This window comes from Nerophis ophidion, linkage group LG15 (assembly GCF_033978795.1).
Source record: "Nerophis ophidion isolate RoL-2023_Sa linkage group LG15, RoL_Noph_v1.0, whole genome shotgun sequence".
Lineage (NCBI taxonomy): Eukaryota > Metazoa > Chordata > Actinopteri > Syngnathiformes > Syngnathidae > Nerophis > Nerophis ophidion.
In genome coordinates, this window is record NC_084625.1 from 22220291 (window position 1) to 22232322 (window position 12032).

Sequence of the window (12032 nt, forward strand, 5' to 3'; positions counted from 1 at the left end):
TCACATTCGCATGATAATTTCACCCTCTGTATGATCAATAATTCTAAAAAGCCCATCAGGCAACATCCTGCACTGCTGTGCTTTGTCCCACGTTCCTCTTTACAGCCAGATGGGGGCACTGTTCTATCCCCCATATAGTTTATTTTTCAAAGATGCAATTGCATTATAAAAACTAGACTAAACATGGCCTGTGGTCTTTTTTTAACTGTAGCTGATGATTAATGTTAAATCCGTTATATAAAACAATTTTCCTCGAATGGAAGCTGCAAATAAAGAAGGTTTTCGTTTTGTGTTAAAACAAACTGCACTATTCCGGCTTCACACGGTAGACAGAACAGCCCCCCTACCCGCATCCCAAACCACTCAGTCATGTTTGATTGAGCAAATAAACCCTCTTAAACCGAGCCCTGAGAAGTGGATTGGGACTTTGGTGCTCTATCCCCTTATTGTGGTAAACCCCCACCATTGTGGCAGTAAAAGGAGAACAAGCCAAAGATGTGATTTTTGGAAAGTCAGACATGCGTGGTATTATTATTATTATGTGTATGAAATGTTTCCCATGTGCAACACACACGCACGCACACGCACACACACATTGAAGAGGATATGACAAACAAAAAGCTAGACTTGCAATGTAACCAGCTTCGCTTTCAGGACCCAAAAAGGTGATCTTAAACCAGGGGTACTCACAGTAGGGTTCAGGGGCAAAATTAGGTCCGTTGTGCGGTTTTCTTTGGCCCTCAAAGAATGGCTTACCAAATACATATTAATACTGACCTCTTTCAAGCTCACTATGGGTGTCCCGATCCGATATCGATATCGAATATCTGGCTAATATTCACAATTAGCTTCCAAAAACATGTGTACGTCCAAATAGCAGCAGTCCTACTTGTGCAAAGATCGACACTCTTTTCTTGTATTTTAGTGAAGTCAGTTACAAAATGTAGCAAAAAAGGGCTACTAGGAGCTAGCAGCTACACAATAGCTAAGCACGCAAGTTAAACATATGTAATAAATGTCCTTAACTGAACAATATTGCAGTGTAAAAAATGACATTTGTCAATACAAACAAGTATGAAACAATTATAGTTGCATATTAATCACACATACAAAGTTAAAAAGCGTCCAGTAACAATAAAGAAACAGCATCGCTTTTTTCATAGCTACAATTATTCTCTGGCTAATTTTACTTGATTGTAGGGGTGTAACGGTATGTGTATTTGTACTGAACCGTTTCGGTACGGAGGTTTCGGAGGTGTACCGAACGACATGGACATATTAAGTAGCGCACTGCACGTTGTGTATACAATGCACACCGAGGCACCATGATTTGATTTACGTGGACCCCGACTTAAAGAAGTTGAAAAACTTATTCGGGTGTTTCCATTTAGTGGTCAATTGTACAGAATATGTACTGTACTGTGCAATCCACTAATACAAGTTTCAATCAATCAAAAAAACAACAACACAGGGCATGCTTGCAACGACTGGGCTATGATAGACTGACCACACCTCCTCTTTTCACGGGATATGTCCTCTTTGCGGAGCTGTCCAGGTGGAGTTTCTTAAATGCCTCAAATGTCCGGCATTTTAAGTTTGGGTTGCGTGTATTTTCAATGTACGTTCAGGTTTAAGAAGGGGTTAAAAACAACAACAAAAAGTGCTGCACGCAGCAACATTTGTGAGCGAGGGGGATAGACAGAGAGAGCAGAGCGAGAGAGTTATGATAAACGCGCATGCGTCCCCAGGCTCTGCTTTTTACCCATAGATGTATCAGATTTTATTTTTTATTATCTATAGCAGGGGTGTCAAAAGTGTGCCCCGGAGGCCATTTGCGGCCCGTGGCTAATGTTTTAAAGGCCCACGGCACATTGTAAAATTACTATTAAAATAAACAAAAACAAACAAAAGTGTAATTAAAAAGCTTAAAAGCTTAATGTAATTTAGAAAAACTTGCAACGTTGACTAATAAAACAAAGCTGTTTTTTTTCTTTCAAACTTTCATTGCTCTAAACATAATATTGAATCAAAATCAATGTTATTATGAATTATTGACCTATCCAAGTTTCCGATTACTTCACATCAAATATTTCACTAAGAAAAATATTTTTGGTGGAAGATTTAGCAAATTTGTTAAATAAATAATCAAAAAATGTATATTTTGTTGTTTTCTTACTGTACTGAAAATAAACCTAACCGTGACCTTTGAACCGAGGTACGTACCGAACTGAAATTGTTGTGTATCGTTAAACCCCTACTTGATTGACAAAAAAATATAAATATTCCTGTTGGTATTGTATCAGATTAATATCGGTATCTGCCAATACTCTAGGTTCCAATGTCGGCATTGCACCGGGACACCCCTAAAGCTCACACAAACTATTTGTGGAAGAAGGTTTATTATTTACATTTAGAGATGTGTGTTTAACACTTAAAATCACTGTTTGGTCCGTGGCCCATTGGCACATTAACACTTTGGCCTTTGGAGGCAAAACATTTGGGCACCCCCGTTTTAAACCCAGATAAGACTATAAATGCGTTACTAAACATTAGTCGTTTCCGGGTGTTCCTCATCATTGGAAAGTGGTGTGTTTCCAGCATAGCACTTGTGATTGTGTAACATGTGCAATCACTCACATTTATACATTCATACATGTGTGGCCCCCCCAAGCGACAAACGGCTCTTTGAATACAACACAAAATAACAGAAACTAAGATGTACAACCCAAGCTATTGAGTAAAGATGCTCAACAATTGTCATCATAAAGGAATGCGTGTCTAATCTGCGGCGCTGCACGTGTGAATCATAAATCCAACACAACAATTCATGCAGCCCGAGGCCATCAATTCATGCGTGCGTGCGTGCATCAGGCCCATCTGCACGACGCATGTGCCCGGCCTCGGCACGTGCGCGCACTTGACTACGTGATTGCTGCACATTTGGAGCGTTGCAAGGCTTTTCGCTCCCATCCACAGTGCATCAGAGGCGTGGATGTAGGTCATGCCATCCCCGAGCGATGTGCTTCAACATGGCGGGCTGAACCCTTGCCTGCATTAGCGTGCCACTGCTCACGCTCAGCTTTAATACAGCGCGTCCACAAAGACAGATGCTTTGTGCTGGTGACGTATGAAAGCACGTCATCATACTTGCTGGCCCCAGCCAAGCGATTATGAAGGCTACACACAAACACACACACTCACACACACAAAGCAGCTGTTGACTCACAAGCATCAACCACTGGAAGGTAAACATACAAGTGAAGATTAAGCAAAGCCATTCAGAGTTCCTTTGTTTCGCCATCAGATATTAAGACACAAATGTTGTGACGCTTTTGTGTCTTTTGTTGCTTGCAAACACCGTACCATCTATGCAAATACCTGAAAAAATAGATACCATATTTACTCATGCTACGGCCAAACCCAGAAATTCTATTAACTCACCCCCAGAAAGAACAGTGCATCTGTTTAGATTTAGGCATTTATAAGAATGAAATACATTCTTAAACATATCAAATAATATTCATATTTTAAACAAAAGGTACTCAGATTATTTTTCATAACGTTATTAATTTCTTCACTGTGTGGGGAAGAAATGGAGGCGTCTATTATTGGTACAGCGTCCATTTGTTCAGGTTGATAATGAAGCAGAGGAATTGAGGATAAATTGTATGTATCAAACATTCCACTATGCTAAATGCAAGTTGGTCAACTACATAAAACAAAAGGTATTTATTAGTGGGGACGCACTTACTTGTATGAATGATTTTTAAAATTGATATCAAATAATCTAATATGTTCTAATACTGTTTGCAAAAGCAGTAATACATAATAATGACTTTTTTTTTTTCTCTGAATACAGGAGAAATGGCGTTGTCTATTTGAGGTGTGCCGTTTTAAGTTCATGCTGACGATGCTAACCCGGTGTCTGTTGGAGTGGAGAAAAATACAACTTTCAAAGATGCTAAATGGAATTTACCATACATAACACCAAACAATACCAGCCATTAATTCGGGGCGAGGTATTTATTGGTAGGCGGCCATTATTTGTAGGAATGTATTTTCAAGTTAAAAGTTACCTTTTAAAAAATGTACATGATTCATAATAACTACCAGTTATATTTTCTCTGAGCGAAATTAAAAAGTGTGTAGTTCATATGTTTAGGTTGGCGATGCTAACCCCTTGTTTGAACGGAGGCCACTAATTGAGGAATTATGGTGTCTACCTACAGTACATACATTTTCACAATATTGGCCCTTGTGTGTGAATGTGACTGTGAATGTTGTCTGTCTATCTGATGAGGTGCCGACTTGTCCAGGGTGTACCTTGTTTTACTCCCAAGTGCAGCTAGGATAGGCTACAGCACCCCCTGCAACCCCGAAAGGGACAAGCGGTAGAAAATGGATGGATGGATAATTATTTGGCCAATTACATAAAACAGATGTATTTATTAGTGGGGGGGGATTCAGTTTGAAGGAATGCATTTATAAAATGATCTCAAATTATCTTAGATCTTTAAAAGTAAGAACAGGAAACCTAAGCTATTTAAGGCACAGTGTTTACATGTTCAGGTTGATGACGTTAACCCGGTGTTAGAGCGGAGAAAACTGGTGTCGAGTTAAAACTTTCCTCGATATATAATATCTGCTTTCAAAGGAAATAACATCAAACATGATAAAGACCATTCCCTTTCTCTCTGCCTATTTGAGGTGCGGTGTTTGTACGCTCAGGTTGACAAACTATGCATTTAGGGCCACAACCACTTGGAGGGGCCACATGAATATGGCAAACGGTCACTTCAGTAGCATGTGTCTTCACCCATGTGGTCTTCATGCTTGGCAGATCTTTGTTTGTTCTACTTTTGTATTTTGATGGACTGAATTACCACATGTATACATCAATACTAAACTTCGGTTCGGCAGCATAGTGGACGCGTTCATTCCAAAGCTCAAAGAGATAATCGCTAATTTAGCATTGCTTTGAACGCCATTATTGTGACAGAATTACAGCCGTATTTCTATTTCTGAATTTTTTCCTCCAAGATAGGGCGTCTAAAAAAAGACTGGATTTTAGTAGTTGTTGCCAATTTATTGTGTTTTGTTACTTTTTCAATTAATGTCAAAGACATTATCTGAAATACAAACATGACTATTGACCATATTGGATTGAACTGAACTAAAGTTGTCAATGTAGTCTTTTTGGTTATTGCTCATCATGCACGTTTATTTATTAGTACCCGTAAATAAAAATCCTTACAAAACTTGTAAAATACTAATTATACATTATTTCTTAGTATACATGTTATGAATAAACCCAAACAGCATTTTTGCGGGTTGTTTCCTTTATGCATATTAAAAAAACGAAATGAGGATACACTCCTCTCTGAGCTGCAACCTTATCGTGGTAGAGGAGTTTGCCTGTCCCAATGATCCTAGGAGCTGTGTTGTCCGGGGTAATAAAGCCCCCTGGTAGGGTCTCCCAAGGCAAACAGGTTATAGGTGAGGGATCAGACAAAGAGCAGCTCGAAGACCTTTATGAAGAAGAAAAAGCATGGACCCAGATTTCCCTCGCCCGGACGCGGGTCACCGGGGCCCCCCTCTTGAGCCAGGCCCAGAGGGGGGCACGATGGCCGGGACTGTTGCCCGAAGAGGCAACGTGGGTCACCCCTCCAATGGGCTCACCACCCATAGCAGGGGCCATAGAGGTCAGGTGCAATGTGAGCTGGGCGGCAGCCGAAGGCAGGGCACTTGGCGGTCCGATCCTCGGCTACAGAAGCTAGCTCTTGGGACGTGGAACGTCACGTCACTGGGGGGGAAAGAGCCTGAGCTAGTGCACGAAGTCGAGAAATTCCGGCTGGATATAGTCGGACTCACTTCGACGCACAGCAAGGGCTCTGGAACCACTTCTCTCGAGAGGGATTGGACCCTCTTCCACTCTGGCGTTGCCGGCAGTGAGAGGCGACGGGCTGGGGTGGCAATTCTTGTTTCTCCCCGGCTCAAAGCCTGTACGTTGGAGTTCAACCCAGTGGACGAAAGGGTAGCCTCCCTCCGCCTTCAGGTGGGTGGACGGGTCCTGACTGTTGTTTGTGCTTACGCACCAAGCAGCAGTTCAGAGTACCCACCCTTTTTGGGAACACTCGAGGGAGTACTGGAAAGTGCTCCCCCGGGTGATTCCCTTGTCCTACTGGGAGACTTCAACGCTCACGTTGGCAACGACAGTGAAACCTGGAGAGGCGTGATTGGGAACAATGGCCGCCCGGATCTGAACCCGAGTGTTGTTTTGTTATTGGACTTTTGTGCTCGTCACAGTTTGTTCATAACAAACACCATGTTCAAACAGGGTGTCCATATGTGCACTTGGCACCAGGACACCCTAGGCCGCAGTTCCATGATCAACTTTGTAGTTGTGTCATCGGATTTGCGGCCTTATGTTTTGGACACTCGGGTGAAGAGAGGGGCGGAGCTTTCTACCGATCACCACCTGGTGGGGAGTTGGCTGCGATGGTGGGGGAGGATGCCGGACAGACCTGGCAGGCCCAAACGCATTGTGAGGGTCTGCTGGGAACGTCTGGCAGAGTCTCCTGTCAGAAAAAGTTTCAATTCCCACCTCCGGAAGAACTTTGAACATGTCACGAGGGAGGTGCTGGACATTGAGTGCGAGTGGACCATGTTCCGCACCTCTATTGTCGAGGCGGCAGATCGGAGCTGTGGCCGCAAGGTAGTTGGTGCCTGTCGGGGCGGCAATCCTAAAACCCCTTGGTGGACACCAGCGGTGAGGGATGCCGTCAAGCTGAAGAAGGAGTCCTATCGGGTCCTTTTGGCTCATAGGACTCCGGAGGGAGTGGACAGGTACCGACAGGCCAAGCGGTGTGCAGCTTCAGCAGTCACGGAGGCAAAAACTCGGACATGGGAGGAGTTCGGGGAAGCCATGGAAAACGACTTCCGGACGGCTTCGAAGCGATTCTGGACCACCGTCCGCCGCCGCAGCATCGCGTGGACATCGGGGGCGGTACCTCTGGATTGGCAGACCGGGGTGGTGGTTCCTCTCTTTAAGAAGGGGGACCGGAGGGTGTGTTCCAACTATCGTGGGATCACACTCCTCAGCCTTCCCGGTAAGGTTTATTCAGGTGTACTGGAGAGGAGGCTACGCCGGATAGTCGAACCTTGGATTCAGGAGGAACAGTGTGGTTTTCGTCCTGGTCGTGGAACTGTGGACCAGCTTTATACTCTCGGCAGGGTTCTTGAGGGTGCATGGGAGTTTGCCCAACCAGTCTACATGTGCTTTGTGGACTTGGAGAAGGCATTCGACAGTGTCCCTCGGGAAGTCCTGTGGGGAGTGCTCAGAGAGTATGGGGTATCGGACTGTCTTATTGTGGCGGTCCGCTCCCTGTACGATCAGTGCCAGAGCTTAAGCCGCATTGCCGGCAGTAAGTCGAACACATTTCCAGTGAGGGTTGGACTCCGCCAAGGCTGTCCTTTGTCACCGATTATGTTCATAACTTTTATGGACAGAATTTCTAGGCGCAGTTGAGGCGTTGAGGGGTTCCGGTTTGGTAACCGCAGGATTAGGTCTCTGCTTTTTGCAGATGATGTGGTCCTGATGGCTTCATCTGACCGGGATCTTCAGCTCTCGCTGGATCGGTTCGCAGCCGAGTGTGAAGCAACCGGAATGAGAATCAGCACCTCCAAGTCCGAGTCCATGGTTCTCGCCTGGAAAAGGATGGAATGCCATCTCCGGGTTGGGGAGGAGACCCTGCCCCAAGTGGAGGAGTTCAAGTACCTAGGAGTCTTGTTCACGAGTGAGGGAAAAGTGGATCGTGAGATCGACAGGCGGATCGGTGCGGCGTCTTCAGTAATGCGGACGTTGTACCGATCCGTTGTGGTGAAGAAGGAGCTGAGCCGGAAGGCAAAGCTCTCAATTTACCGGTCGATCTACGTTCCCATCCTCACCTATGGTCATGACCGAAAGGATAAGATCACGGGTACAAGCGGCCGAAATGAGTTTCCTCCGCCGTGTGGCGGGGCTCTCCCTTAGAGATAGGGTGAGAAGCTCTGCCATCCGGGAGGAACTCAAAGTAAAGCCGCTGCTCCTTCACATCGAGAGGAGCCAGATGAGGTGGTTCGGGCATCTGGTCAGGATGCCACCCGAACGCTTCCCCAGGGAGGTGTTTAGGGCACGTCCAACCGGTAGGAGGCCACGGAGAAGACCCAGGACACGTTGGGAAGACTATGTCTCCCGGCTGGCATGGGAACGCCTCGGGATCCCCCGGGAAGAGCTAGACGTAGTGGCTGGGGAGAGGGAAGTCTGGGTTTCCCTGCTTAGGCTGTTGCCCCCGCGACCCGACCTCGGATAAGCGGAAGATGATGGATGGATGGATGGATGGAAATGAGGATACAAACAAAATCTTCTTTAGCGCCACAAAACGCCTTTTGTGGCATACTTCCGCCAATGACGATATATACTAACATTCTTTGATTACGCTACATATTTCATAAGTATTTGACATTTACATTTTAAACATAACTGCTACATTCATCCGTCTGTAATGTATACCCGTTAGAGATGCGCGGGTAGGCAATTATATCATCCGCAACCGCATCACTAAAGTCGTCATTCACCCGCCACCCACCCGAACCAACATTTCATCAAACACACACCCGCCCGCCACCCGCCCGTTGTTATATATCTAATATAGACGATGCAAGGCATTAGTGAGGTTAGAAAGTGTAACTCCCTCCAAATAGCACGGACACAATGGCTTTCTTGAACTGATTTATTTGAAGGCTTCCTTTCCCTTCAAATTCACCGTGAAAACTGTAATAAATAAAGCATGTTACAAACGTAAAAATAATAACATGCACAGCATGTGGATCAAACATTTTACCAAGTAAAAATACCAACAAATGACAAACACCTCGTTGGCCATACCCGGAAGTAGCTTCCTTACATCCGTCGACAGACCAAACGAGACACTTCAAAATAAAAGTATGCCCACATACTGTTTCAAAGAGTGCTGCTCGTTTTACGTATGTGGGTAACGACATTTAACTATTTATAAATGGTTGATTTCTATAGGCTAGTAAGGTAAAGTGTTGTACCTGACAAGTTTGGGCTACCTTGCTTCTGCAGCCTTCATCAGAGGTGTCACGTGATGTTAGCGTGACGTTGTCTGTGACGTGTTATATGGATTGTACCATCAAGAGTTGTCAGGTACAACACTTTACCTACTAGCCTATATAAATCAACCATTTATAAATACACGTCAGTAGGCTAAATGAACCTCTTCAACATAACATTTAACTATGTATAATGTAGCGGCTGGCTACGGGGTGTTAGCCAATGACTTTGACTGGGGGGCGGGAGTTCCGGGAGAGATAGGGAAGTGACGTTATCGACAGGAAGTGAGAGTTTGAGTTGTCCCTGGAAAAGCGTTAGAGACATGAGAGCTGTTGTGTGGTTGTATTACATCTTGTGCAATAAAGACAAGACAAACGAAGAAGTTTTATGAGCCTACATTCCTGGGATTATTACAATATATATTTCCGAATTGGTTCAACCGCCACCCGCCCGAATATATTTAAAATCTATTTTTTCGTCATGTCACCCGCCCGACCCGCGATTTATCCGCGGACTCCACGGTTGTGACCGCAAACCGCGCATCTCTAATACCCGTTCAATATTTTATTTTAAAATACTGTTTTATTAGTATAGGTAGGATGGTGTTCACTGCAGGCATGGTACAAAACACAACTTCCCTGGATGACTCCAACCATGTCATGACTACAAGCGGTCTTCAGGTGAAAAGCCAACACACACTTATTTCAACCTGCCTCCTCAGCCTCTATTTAACCTGCTTATGTGTTTACTTTTGCAAAATGACACAGTAAAATCACAGTATGCACAAACACAAATGAGCACATGAACATAAATGCTGACTTGTCTGTGGTAAAATGCAATCAAATAGCATCAATTGAACTCCACATAAGCCTATTGTGATGGAGAGATTACAAAGGATTTATTGGACATGCGCTTTAAAGATGCATCTTTCCATAATCTCACTCGACCAACCTCCCCACTGAATGCTGAGCCAACCTTTCCCCATCTTGTTGCGTTTACAGGCCAAAAGTGTGTTTGTTTTTGTGTACACCAACACTTACCCAGCATACGGATGTACAGTGCGGTCTGGTCCGAGCTGTCATAGGAGATGGCCCCGCGTCTCTGCACAAACACACAGAAACAAAAGACGATTAAGCCAGTTGTAAAAAAGAAAAAACCCTCTCAATGTGTCCAGTTTAGAGTTTAATAAAAAGTTGGGTTGCGCTGTGTTGCGACAGTTGGGGTGTAATCTCATGTGTGTGTCTGTGTGTACATAAACACTGATAAACGTGTCGCAAGACCATATGATCTGCCTGATACCTCACTCACACCACCGTTATCAGTCATGAGAGTCCAAACGTGACACAGGCATGCCTCCTGAAAACAGGCATTTCAATACAACGACGTATGCCAATATTAAAATGTATTACATTAATCAAAATGGACATTTTAATGATGTTATACCAGTAGTGTGTGCCCACAATATGGCTGAAAACTAGATCACAAAATATGTTTTTAATTTGGTAGATATCGATAATTATTGATGCTTCTTATTATCTATAGAAAACATGCACCAGAAGAAAAATATTTTAAATGTTAACACTTTTATTTCAAATGTAACCTTCCTCGGATTATACAGTAATCCCCTTAGATATCAAGGCAGAAAGGAAAGGAAATGTCAACACTAAAACAATTCATGTAAACCCAATTCTAAAATCAGAATAACCACCTAATAATAACCTCTTTAAATTAAGATGCAAAAATAAGGAATATGTAATAAATGCTTAATAAAGTGTAACAAAATAGTGGAAAGGGAGAAAAAGTAAACATCGAGAAACCTCAAAATAACTTTTTGCACCTTACCGCCAGGAAGTTACGTGGTATGTGTAACATTTGATTTGGCTGTTATTTAAGTATGGAAATTAATTTATGTTATGCAATAAATATTATTGGACCAGATTCCATCCATGTTCTTCTGCTTTTCCAAAATCGGGTCGCAGCCTAAGCAGAGAAGCCCTGACTTCCCCTCTCCCCAGATACTTTGTCCAGCTTTTTCTCGGTTATCCCGAGGCCTTTCAATGCCAGCCGGGGGACACAGTCTTCCCAACGTGTCCTGGGTCTTCCCCGTGGCCTCCTACCGGTCGAACGTGCCCTTCGAACGTGCCCTAAACAGTTCCACAGGGAGGCGTCCGAGTGGCATCCTGACCAGATGCCCGAACCACCTCATCTGGCTCCTCTTGATGTGGAGGAGCAACGGCTTTACTTTGAGCTCCACCCGAATGACAGAGCTTCTCACCCTAACTCTAAGAGAGAACCCGCTACCCAACGAAGGAAACTAATTTTGCCCACTTGCGCCTGTGAGCCTGTCCTTTCGGTCATAACCCAAAGGTCATGACCAAAGGTCATGACCAAAGGTGAGGATAGGGACCTAGATCGACTGGTAAATTGAGAGCTTTGCCTTTTGGCTTAGCTCCTTCACCAAGACGGACCGACACAGGGTCTGCATCAAGTGGTTTCAGTGCACATACAGTGAATGTAGAAAATGGTTTCAGTGCACAATAGCTTTTCTTGAACACAGCTCATGAGCATAAAGGTTCCCAGTAGTGCTTATTAAAATCACTTTTAAACTGCCTAAATTCCAGCACCAAGGCTAGATTTTGCACAATACACTTCCAATATGGTTGAAAAATACAATACTATGGGACCCTAAAGATAATACATGAATAATTTGGGGTACTTTCCAAGCAGATTTAGCCCACTCACAAAAGTTTCTGTTCCCTTCTACAGCCTCCTTGTCTGAAAGTACAGTCTGTGAAGTTTCATTTTACGTAAGAGTCAGCATGCTCCTGTTGACCTTGTCACAGGAACACGACGCCAGACCCGGGTGGCTGCGTTGTTGCATGTTTTGCAGCGTCTCGCGCTAATGGCATCGCTTGGT

At 44.2% G+C, this 12032-nt stretch overlaps 1 protein-coding gene across 3 annotated transcripts in view; it reads right to left on the reverse strand.

Annotated features, from left to right (window-relative positions):
* Window positions 1–12032, reverse strand: part of pde7a (phosphodiesterase 7A) — a 54461-nt gene that overhangs the window by 19220 nt on the left and 23209 nt on the right. For all 3 annotated transcript variants that reach the window (XM_061921817.1, XM_061921818.1, XM_061921816.1), the window contains exon 2: window positions 10156–10216. In XM_061921817.1, coding sequence (XP_061777801.1) covers window positions 10156–10216 — 61 coding nt within the window. The remainder of the gene's footprint in view (window positions 1–10155; window positions 10217–12032) is intronic.